This window comes from Opisthorchis viverrini (genome assembly GCF_000715545.1).
Source record: "Opisthorchis viverrini unplaced genomic scaffold opera_v5_2, whole genome shotgun sequence".
NCBI classification, from domain to species: Eukaryota; Metazoa; Platyhelminthes; class Trematoda; order Opisthorchiida; family Opisthorchiidae; genus Opisthorchis; species Opisthorchis viverrini.
In genome coordinates, this window is record NW_008751658.1 from 3088261 (window position 1) to 3100432 (window position 12172).

At 43.4% G+C, this 12172-nt stretch overlaps 1 protein-coding gene across 1 annotated transcript; it reads left to right on the top strand.

The window, feature by feature from the left end:
- Positions 1 to 288: 288 nt before the first annotated feature.
- Positions 289 to 12172, top strand: T265_00225 (hypothetical protein; the record flags this gene model as incomplete). The annotated part of the gene is made up of 7 exons (XM_009163933.1): positions 289 to 582; positions 2427 to 2707; positions 6998 to 7247; positions 7346 to 7686; positions 8735 to 9209; positions 9921 to 10217; positions 11918 to 12172. 7 exons carry the CDS (start codon positions 313 to 315, stop codon positions 12029 to 12031), a joined length of 2028 nt encoding a protein of 675 aa, XP_009162197.1.

Genomic DNA, 12172 nt, shown 5'->3' on the forward strand with positions numbered 1-12172 from the left:
AAGCTAGCACTAAGTCCCTCCCCCGTCCACCTTTATTCTTTTCTTTACAATAAGGCTTTCAAATAAGTCATGGTTGTACGGCAGTGAAGGATCGGTGTTGAACACTGATGTCATGCTGTCGATGATGATGCTGATGACTGACACCAGTAAGTACTTTCTTTCTCCGTCTCCTTCATTAAATTTATGTTGATTCTACGTTTCAGATGGCAGCTGATAAACTGTCCCAGCCGACCCTGTGGCTGATGACTGACACTGAACAGTACTTTCTTTCTCCGTCTCCTTCATTAAATTTATGTTGATTCTACGTTTCAGATGGCAGCTGATAAACTGTCCCAGCCCACCGACCCTGTGGCCCCATCTGGTCAAGAAGCAAATGCATTGTCAATTAATGAGGAACTCGCGAGATTCAAGCCTACAGCGGCTGAAAACAAGCGTGTTTTGATTATATCCCTTTTTTATCTTTTCGTTGCTTTGTTCATCGGTGTTCCGGTATGGCTGAGGACAACTGCGACCTACCAGGCTCCACTGCCTTTTTGGGCTATCAAAGCCTTGTGTTCGCGCCCAATTCATGTTCAAGTCCCGGTGAGTCATCATCTCCCATCTTAGGTGAACTTGATCGGAATACTTGGTAGTAAAGTCTGCGTCTCTGTTGGCATGAGCGCCCGGCTCACCATCATCACTGTCGTCCTCCGTGTCTATATGTTAGGATTAGGCTTCGCTGAATGTAGTACTTTTCTCGTCGCCAGCGGAGAAACAGAAAACTTACGTGAAAAAACGTTCGCAGAATCGCTGGAAACATGTGTTCTATAAATGTGCATTTTTGTGAATAACCGAGGAACTACCTTGGGCGAAAACTGAAATGCTTCATCGTGGGTTAGTTGAGCCATATCCTCATCACATATTTTGTGCATTATGACAATTGAGTTTTGAATCTACTTGGAATTTCCGGACTTCTACTGAGCGTTCGAGGGAGTTCATCGCTTCGCGTAGAAGGAATACTCCGGCTTAAAATTTTCGGCGTGATTTCACCGTATAATGCTTGTCGACTTCCATTTTCCAGGTATTTACAGACCTGTCACTTTGGCACCATTTATTTGTTTTGAGTACGAACTAGGAGAAGGGGTAAATTCTTATAGTCGGTCTTTTAATACAAAAGTGATGATTAAGTGAAAAAGGATAAATATCGAATCATCTTTGGTCATGTGATCAGGCTATTTGTTCCGTTTCCACTAATTTTGATCCGTTTTGTAATCATGGCATGTTCCAAAAAACGGTGCTGTGTGTGCAGCTCGATTGTCGGCCAAAAGAATTCCAGTCGAGAACGAAAAGAAGAGACTGCAAACAGTGCTTATTGCATCGCTTGGTTCGCTTGACAGTTTTATAGTAAATGTGGCTTTACGATATGTGATATTCCTTCTTGGGGAATAAAGAGGCCGTTCGACAGAATTTTAAAATCAATGCCATCAATGGGTGTGCCGTTTCAGGTGTTCCACCATGGAAGGAGAAAATTTCAGTATAGTTCCTGTCCATAAAAGTAAACTCGAATTCCATAGGAATCCTGCAATTCAGATTCAGTCACGCTTAGATATATTTGTGTTGTGTTATGTTCCGCTTCACATGCGTCCCTTGTAACACTCGCAGTAAGCCACCAAAACCAATTTTCAAATCTCACAACTAATACACTGCGACCGATTGGAGAAAGATTTGCTGGAAGGAAACGCTTAGCGCAGGACGGTTGATGAGGGAACGTAATCTAGGTCATCGACAACAGGGTAGACTACTTCAGAAGCACTGCCACCTTCAGCTACCTTATGGAATCCTCCTATCCTGTTTCGTGTACTACAGAATAACCGCACTTATATACTGATATATATCATGTTAAAATGGTCCAAACCTCAGGATACTGTATGTACAGGTGCCTACCAAGAGTGCATCAACATATGGAATCTCTGCGAAATGAGTAGGATGCTCCGATCCCGTTTTCCATTATGGTATACTGCTACGAGAGAATCTTGCATGTTCATGGCAGGGGCGAGTATCTCCAGGAAGGAATCAATTTTGCCCCATTTAAACAATGTTCGCGTTCAGAAGTAATAAGAGTATTTCTGCAGTTACATCGTTTATTTTTGAGACAAATAAGTCACCTTACTATCTGATGTGTGGGTTTCTGTATTTATTTGGGTGAAATGAACCACGAAATGTTTCGAATGCTGGGCGTACTGATTACTTGCCAAGGCGTTGCTGTAGCCGACCTACTTATCGTTGCTATTTAATCGCAGAACATTGTAAGCAGACTTTCCAGACCGAGGAAATTTAACAGACGGTTGTGCGACCTTATTTAGCCTGCGCTAACCATTGGCGAACGTCTTTTTGTTCCTAATTTTCTAGTTTTCCTAATTTTCTCTCTTCATGTACCCTTATTGCAGATGGATATTATCAGCTTCTCGGAGACATTGCTACCGGATGACCTGGCTGAGATTCAGACTCAGCTTACGCAATCGGTTGATCCAACTCTTCGCTGTGGATCGATTCAGCATACGACTGCTAAACTGAAAGTTGACTGTGATGTCCGTACTCGCTTAGCAACTGAGCCTGAACTACAGTTTTACACGCACGCGCTTTCCAACAGTATAAGCTTTAGTAATTTTCTGAACATGATCAGTTCAGAACTCTTTGGTGATTGCTCCTCTGCTGCCGAGCTATCGCAGTAAGTTTTAGGAAGTCACACTTTTTCTGCCATCATGCGTATAAATTAGAATTTTTTGATTGCTTCAGCTACATTTGGGCTTATGTTCGAGGTGGTAGTTTTAGCAATATTCGCTCGGATCTTCGTATCCGAGCGGTATTTTTCACTAGCCGATTCTGTCGACACAAGGTATTCCGGTTGTCGGTCTGTCCACCGAGCTTGGCAGTTGGATTGCAAACGTTTCATCACTAGTCAAGGTTACATCGTCAGTACGGGGTTGATCATGTCACCTCGATTGATGGTGAAACTTTTGCAATCCAACTGCCAAGCTCGGCGAACAGACCAACAACCAATCAGCGCACCCGAGCCACCTATATTCCACAACATTGCCACGAGATACTCTAAATCCGCGGATATATTCTGGTCAGGGGGCAGGAGGAAATCCTAATGCTCTTCATGATTGGTCGAGCAAGTTATATTATGAGCAGTCTCCGACTCATTGTTAATTAGATTAATGCGGCACTGAACTCACAATCGGCGGCACTCACCAACACAGTCGTGCACAGGTTTACTGAACCAGCAATATTCGTAGTTTTTTGACGAAGTAACTACCTGATCTTCAAGAATATATGAGGGTCTGGTCTTTAGAATTGCCTCACCAGCTCATTAAGTATTCAACAACAACGACGCCGCTAAATACTAGTCCACCATGTTTATCTTGTTATTGCGTTGCGTTCATTTCTCACTAAATCTTGGTGCGTGTTAAAGATAGACTGATTTTATGCGGGTGGTTATCACAGACATGGCACCGCTCTCATTGGGTGTAATATGCAAATGAATTGGTCTTTTAATGGAGGGGTGACTGTGTACCAGAAAAATAACTCATTATTGGTCAATTCTGTTGCAAGATACCTGGGAGTGTTCCTTGAAGCGCTTATGGAAGTGATTTTGCTCCCTACAACCGATGAAATATCGTTTGCAGCAATACGGCGACAGTAAATCGATTTTCGTGAGCTGATTGCATCTGAGCAAATACGACGAAGCCCCAAGTATTAATCAACCATTGGCAAATAAGTCTCAGCCTCTAGTGCAATGACTCTAACCTTTTCTTCGTCTAGTCTCCTTTCTTCCGGTCCACCGTCCTTAACAGAGCCAGTCCAATCAGTGTTGTACTAGTGCTTCACCGCTGTAAAACCACAAAGTTATTTTTTAAAGCTCTAAAGTGAAAAAGAGAAAAGAGTATATAAGGAAGAAACCGGGTGCCATCCTACTGCACGCGTTTTGAGGTGCCAAAACTTCCAAACGTTCAGTCAGACAATCTGGAGGAAAACTATCAGCACAAACGCCACCGATTTTGATCAGCCACCACTCCTTGCAATGTTCCCAGCTAAGTGCAGGAGGGGTCACAAAGACCCCGTCCTGGAAGGCGTACCGCACCAACAATATCTAAACTCTTCCTTATCTCTTTCACACCCTTTAACCAAGTCGTGCGTTGTCTACCTCGCGGTTCGCACCATTCTGATAGAGGCCCCTGAAGAAAAAATCTCAGTAGACTGTTTCGGTCTGCGTAGCACATGATCGAGCCAATGTACCTGCTGCACAACCGTTTTCTAATTTGCTCGTTGCAAATTCGCTGACGCCACCCGATACCAGCGACGCTTCTAAGGTATCAGTGGTTAGAAACCCGTAGCCGTCTCACATCAACTGTCCGCAGAGACCACGCATCGCGACCATATGACAATAAAGCCATTACTGTAGTGTGAAATACGCGGCCTTTGAGACCCAGTTATATAATGTTTTGATGCCACAAGTGACATGAATTGGAACCATGATTCGGGCCTTGGAGATTGGTCCTCCGACTTCATCGGATACACCTCCGTCGAAGCTAATACAACTACCGAGGTATGTAAAATTCACAATCTTCAATGCATCTCCTTGAACTGTAAGGGCTATGTTCAAGGACTGTACGTTCCAAAACATGACTTTGCACTTTGAGATGCAGGGCGCTTGCCCAAGGATAGTATGTTGATGGTCATTTTACTTAACAGGGCTTTGATTTCTTTACAGATGAGGGTGATGTCGTCTGTGAACTCCGGATCAATAAGGTTCTCACCAGCGACGATTTGAACACCAGGCTTTTGAAAACCTTCCAGCGTTCGCCTCGTTATTTCATCACTGATGACGTTGAACAAGAACGGAAAGAGTTGGCACCCTTGTCGGCACCTTTTTTTGTAGGAAAGCCTTTAGAGATCTCACCATACAATCGCACTTCCCGAAGTATGTAAATATAGGGATCTGGTTGTCCACAAACTTCTGGGGGCATACCCCGTTGATCGAATGGGTTTAGCAGCACTGACCAATCGGCAAAATTGAAGGCATCTTTGAAAATTGCGTCTCGTCTGTACGAATTGAGTTACTCTGTGGGATTGTGAAGATATGGCCGATGCACTCTTTACCCGGTGAAAATCCTGCTTGGTACTCACAGGCGAATCTGTTGTGTGCTGCCAACAGATGAATAATCAATGATTCCAGAAGCCTTATTATAACGGAGCCAGACCACATGTTCCAACTGGCCTAGCCAAACGCTGTGTTCACGAATAACTGGCCGAATAAATTATGGGTAAAATGAAAAAATCTGACGAACCTGCGTAACCCGCTTGACCAGTTGGCATGTTCAAGCAGGCATGAGTCGGCCGGTTTGTTGGTAACACATCAACCGATTTGTCACTAAGATATCGACCGACCTGGCTGAGAAAGTCGATGTGTATCTCTTACGATTCCATGAGATAACTGAGATTTTTATTTATTTTTCCATCCTTTTATGTAGGACGACTACGCTGAGATTTGATCTCAATCCTTTAGTTCATCGGCATGTATTTTGAGTCGGTCCAAGCCATGTTCCAACAGGTATTACCAAACAAGTACGTTTGAACCAACTAGCTATTAGCAGGTAAACTAAGAAAATGATACGCTTCTCGTGTCGATGACATCGTTATGGTAGGTAAGCAAAGTTCTGGCCACATATTGTTCCATCAAATAATCATTGAAGGCATCTTTGAAAATTGCGTCTCGTCTGTACGAATTGAGTTACTCTGTGGGATTGTGAAGATATGGCCGATGCACTCTTTACCCGGTGAAAATCCTGCTTGGTACTCACAGGCGAATCTGTTGTGTGCTGCCAACAGATGAATAATCAATGATTCCAGAAGCCTTATTATAACGGAGCCAGACCACATGTTCCAACTGGCCTAGCCAAACGCTGTGTTCACGAATAACTGGCCGAATAAATTATGGGTAAAATGAAAAAATCTGACGAACCTGCGTAACCCGCTTGACCAGTTGGCATGTTCAAGCAGGCATGAGTCGGCCGGTTTGTTGGTAACACATCAACCGATTTGTCACTAAGATATCGACCGACCTGGCTGAGAAAGTCGATGTGTATCTCTTACGATTCCATGAGATAACTGAGATTTTTATTTATTTTTCCATCCTTTTATGTAGGACGACTACGCTGAGATTTGATCTCAATCCTTTAGTTCATCGGCATGTATTTTGAGTCGGTCCAAGCCATGTTCCAACAGGTATTACCAAACAAGTACGTTTGAACCAACTAGCTATTAGCAGGTAAACTAAGAAAATGATACGCTTCTCGTGTCGATAGTCGATGTGTATCTCTTACGATTCCATGAGATAACTGAGATTTTTATTTATTTTTCCATCCTTTTATGTAGGACGACTACGCTGAGATTTGATCTCAATCCTTTAGTTCATCGGCATGTATTTTGAGTCGGTCCAAGCCATGTTCCAACAGGTATTACCAAACAAGTACGTTTGAACCAACTAGCTATTAGCAGGTAAACTAAGAAAATGATACGCTTCGTCGATGAATGACATCGTTATGGTAGGTAAGCAAAGTTCCATCAAATAATCATTGCTGTGTTAGATTATGCATTTCTTTTTGCCGTCATTCATCGATTTGTCCGGTGGACCAAGTTAACTACTCATAGCCCTTTTGACCGAATAACGGCGTCTCCACTGATGAGCGATTCTCCATAGTTTATTCAAGTGGCTATCTGGGGAACAGACTAAGCCACTGCTGCCTTTCCTGGAAACCCCCGCGCCATCTTGTTCGCCAGGTAAGGAAGTTCAGGGTAGGGTATCGTTTCTTAAAGTGAATTATATTTATTATCTCTCTAACTCACTAGAGATAACGGGCGAAAAAGAACTTTTTGTACCTTAGTTTATGTCTGTTCCTCAGATCTCTGAGCCATTTATTAATGATTTATTTACTTTGATATACATTTGAAACAGGCTCGAAAACCAGCGGTACTCTTGCCCTTCCGACTCTTCGTTATACACCTTGGTAGTGCTTCCACAAAAACTACCTTCTCTATTCAACATATCGGAAGTTGCCTCAAACTTAGTTCAACGATCCGCACATCGCAATCTGTTGTATATTGTGGAGCCATTTGCTGGTACCAAGAGCGAGGGAAGACGAAAGTTAGCTTCTCAGATAGCCGTCATTATGAATTCCGTTCTCCTTCCAGTTACAGAAATTGAAGTAAGTCCTTATTGTCAGGAATTTATGAGTGTTTTGGTTATTTAATTTAATTCAATTAAACTTTACACACATTTCACACTTGATCTCTTCCACCACAGCATCTGACTGCCCCGTCATCGGCTACCACTCAAGAAGAGGGATCTCTCCAGTTAACCTATTCCAGAGTCCCATCCTCGTCGATTTTCTCAAAGACTCGACAATTGCCTCCGTCTACCGATTATGATATAATGATGACCATCATAACACATTCTGGCGAAGCGCCTGTCGAATTCCCACAGGGCATGGAATCCCTCGACTGGGCATATCAACTGCTTCTTGATCCCACACCCTGGATACAGTCGCAATTGGAGGAGGTGTTCACTTCCTGGTTGCCAAATGTCCGATTTCATTTCTCTTCACAGCGCCTTCATGCAGTGGACACTGAACAGTTAGGTCACAGGTTAGTTAGGCTAGCGATGCTACCAGTGTGCCTTGGACATAGTTCCCGGTCTCAACCTCAGCCGCGTCCGTTTTTTTCGCGTCTTTGTTCTCTGTCACCACTGGTTTGGCTTGAGTTACCGGACAAACCAGTAGAATCGACTGACGAAATATGCATCCGCAAATTGTATTGGAGTTAACGGGAAACTTTACTGAATCTTTCGTTTATGGTGGTCCTCAGTTGAGTATATTCCACAAAGCTCGCATCATTTTCGCAGTTGATGAGATATGCGAGATATCGAGGTAAGCTTTCTTGGCATAAAGCACCATTGATAAGATTGTTAACTGTCGAAGAGTTTTCAACAATCGTATACGTAATGCATTATGCCAAGAAATACTTCGATATCTCGGATATCATACTAACTAAAACATTAGGGGCTTCTGTGCAGCACTTCCATTCGGAAGTTATCATGGACGGAAAATTCAGCTGGGTTTCTAGCAAACACCAGTGTAATTTGCAAACGAGGTTACTTCGACACTAGCGTACAATTTGATGTGCAAGTAGAGTACACACACATTGGAGCTCGAGGACCACGCCTACGTGATGAGCTCCTGCATAAATTATTAATTTGAATCCTAGGCGGACGTCAGTGGGAGATTCGAATGACTCCCTCGTTTTCGATGTTTCACGATACTCCAACTGATTATTACACTGTTAATACTTCTTTACTGCTTGTTGGTTTGTGTTTCGGCCATGAATTCTTGAAACTAATAAATAGTTACTGTGCGAAACACCCAAGCGGTAGTATGACGACTTGGACTTGACGACAAGCTCACACCTTAACTATTGAACTATATATTGCATTATATTACATGTTGGTGGGCTTACCCTGTCCAACTCCGCGAACGCCAATGTCCAAGCAAGTCGATCGGTTTCTTCTGTCCGCATTATGTCGAATCATCTTCGACTGTACTGTCGATTTAATTTGGCTGTCACCAAGCTGTGTGTGTATGTATTGGGCGACAAGCTTTTCGCCACTTACATTTTATTTGTTCCCTCTCTTTTCCAGCCGTCTTAGTGAGGATTACACTTATCGGTATTATACTGCAGATGATCTGTCTAATGTTGTTAACCAGCTGGAATCCTTTCTGGGTGCGCCCCAGACTGCATCGGCAGCCACCCGGGATATGGCTGGCACAAAACCGGGGCTCCATCTCATTCTTCTGTTGGCTATGCCACTTAATTCGGGAGTGGCGAATGATTCTTCATCAGATTGTCCCCTTCCCCTCAAGTTTCTTCTGCCCACACCTTCCGGAGAATCAACCCTAACGGATGTGGCTGTTGTACCGCAGTGGGGTGGACTCTTTTCCGTTGGTGCCCCCTCACCATGTACACAACACGGCCATAGGGCTGCACTTGTCAAGCGACAACTCATCACAGTGATTCGTTCGCTTCTGGGTCTCAGGGAGACCACACAATCACTGGTTCGTTTCAACCCTGCTATTCCATCACCCGATCGATTTGGAAAAGTAGATCACTGGGAGGTGAGTTCGATTTTTTGTGTGGAGTAGGACAAGGTTCTGACCTAGTTGATTTTGGGAGCTCGCCTACTCTGGAGGCGCTGGATATGACTGCTAATGCAGTTGTATACAACAGTCGAAGAGTTTTCAGCAATCTTGTGAGTAACGTCTAGGTAGTGTACCGCGATATCTCGAATATAGTACCGCCTGAAGTATGAGGCGTTCTTATTCAGTACATTCAGTTGAATGAAGGCTACATAAACAAGCGATTCAGCTGGATTCATTTGAGTTTCTCGTCAAAACCACATAAGTCCGCAAATAAGCGTATAGCGAAGCATGTGCAGATGTTAGCTATTGATCGAGAGCTCCTGTAAGTTGGGTTCTGGTAGCTCTTCGGACGATAATATAATCTTATTTCAAGATTAAGTAAATATGAGTATAAGCTTATTTTTCCTACTGTGCTTACAGTCAATAAGCCCATGGTATCAGTCAGACCGAGCAACCGTTTTCAGTCCAAGCTGTCAGATTCACGTAGAAGACCAAATCTGGTTAATGAGTATTGGGTTTTCATTACACAAACTGCGGCAATGAGTTGCTGGGACAGGCAACAGATGATATCTGGTGATTTTGGATCACAGACCTTAAGACCTGAGAGAAAATTGTAGCATTCACGTGGCATTCCTTAAACAAGATTTGCGGTATATCCAAATGCGTGTTTCACTCCCCTTTGTCCAGCTCGACAGTTGGTTCCTTCGTCGCACTGTGGAAAGCTTGCTATCTATTCGCATGACAATGACGGCTCTTGTGGATCTGCTTTCACGCTTCCCCAATATGGTTGTCAATGATTATGTCGCATCCGAGGTAACGCTTTCGGTGAATATATGGGCGCAAACTTTGGATGATCTGCGAAGTGTTAGACATCTTTCGAATACCACAGGTTTCGGTGGCATATTCAGTCGTGCACAGGACAGTCTGAGTTCAGTGGATAGTGCCTTTTTCGACCACACGCTTTTAGGTCGTCTCTACTTCCAGGTACGTTTAACTTCTTACTACCAACTTTTTGTTCGATGCTTGTTTGATGTTTATTTCCGTACTAGATATTTTGCTTGGAATCTGTTGGGAGATGTATGATGGTCGTCCGCTTCGTCGACCTATGTTTACACTTATCTCTTCTTAGTAGAACACCTCAAAAGATCGACTAAAAGTGATCTCTTGTGAAAATGTCTTTACTGGAGAAATGCGCCCTAAGGGGCCACTTGGACGTGTTCTATTTTCGGAATAAGTAGCTTCGTATTCAGTTAATTGTAGAAATCCCTGAGAAAGCTCGCCCACGGCAACCGAAAGGTCGGATTACAACAACCTATTCCACTATGCTGTTTAACTTCATAATTATTTTTTTTAAAAAAAACCCTTACCATACACCACATGGCGCTGAATCTTTTTTAACACTCTTTGAGCTGATTTCTGCACGGAACTCCTAAATAAGTAGCCTTATCTGTAGCGTCTAAATTCTTGGAATATGGTCTCTTCCGAATAATCAAACCCTTAACATCCATCGCCCCTCTGTCTTGGAGGAAATATTTAAAGCAAGGCGAGGATGCAGTAGAATGTAGTGAGCGGTAAGCCATTCATAACGGACGTGAAGTGCGTTTCAGTGGAGCTCAAGCTCTGAATGCGATTGGCTTAGTAATTAGTATTCGAGGCGACTTCATCTTATGGCGTTTACCTGGGATGTGTTCATGTTTCATCCACAGTCGTCCAAACAAAATCACTGAGGACCAGCTGAGCACATCACAGACATTCTACCGGTTAAAAAGGAAGAGTGAAGATTATAAATTCCCTAGTCTTTGTTATCTCTAGTATCGAACTACGAGTACTTTCACCATGCGGATTCTGCAGAAAACTGGGCAAGGGCAATAGGAACCGATCATCGCAGACCACAAGTCAGCATGATAAATCCCGAAGCCGTTCAGATCTACTGAAGGCAAGGTCAACTACCATACAAACAAGCTTCTCGCGAAACGAAACTCTCGGGATCGGTTGCTGTAAGTGCGGAGTTGTCCATAAAAGATTCACTCGACCCGTTGCTTTGCTACCCCAATGCCACCTTTGGAGGATTTAAATCTCCTAGACCAATGTCAAACGAACACGTCGCACTTGGTAGGATGGTTTTCCAGTGTACCGCTTTCATCCGATTACGTTACGAAAACAAAGAATAATGAGAATTTCTGATAAACAATTGAATGCTCCGCTAGTCTTGCGTTGGGTGAGACTCTCATGTTAACTGACAGTGTTCATTGGTCATCACTGATGTTAGCATAGCCGTCTCCCAATATGACGGGGTTGTGACGCAGATTGTGCGATACCTCAGTAATCTACCAGGAAGCAAAAAACGCTTAACGTAACCGTTTTGTGTGCCTGCTCAATGTTGTGTAGTCAAACTGGTATTTTCCGGATTTTTGAGGTACCTACCAGTGAAACCTTCTGAAAGAAAGCTCCTCACTTTGGGACACTTTTATCGTTTTCCGTAGTTACCCTCTGATAAGTTAACGGGCACTCAAGGCGACTTCTTGGTTTGATATTACGCATAACTATCACACCCAACTATGCATGCTTCCTCGGTACACTTTTACGGGACGAATCACGTGTGTTCCCTTCTGTTTACCACTGTTCACTAATTGATGGGTTTATACCATCGATCATCATTTATTCTTCTGTTATTGCTCACACAGGAGGATCAGAAGTTCGGAATTTACGTACCACTTTTTGTCCCCGTCGGAGTCGGTCTGCTTTTGTCCACGAAAAATGCACTTCGCATTCTGTTTCCCAAAGAACCTGTTCCATAACAGACGAATGTCCCGAGTGTCTGTGATAGTATGCGCTCAACTTCGTATATCCATTATGTAGTTTCTTATTGATAATCTCAATGTCCGTGTCATGTTCCTATTATTTATAGGTTCGTATTTTTAATACACGCTCTTGCGAAT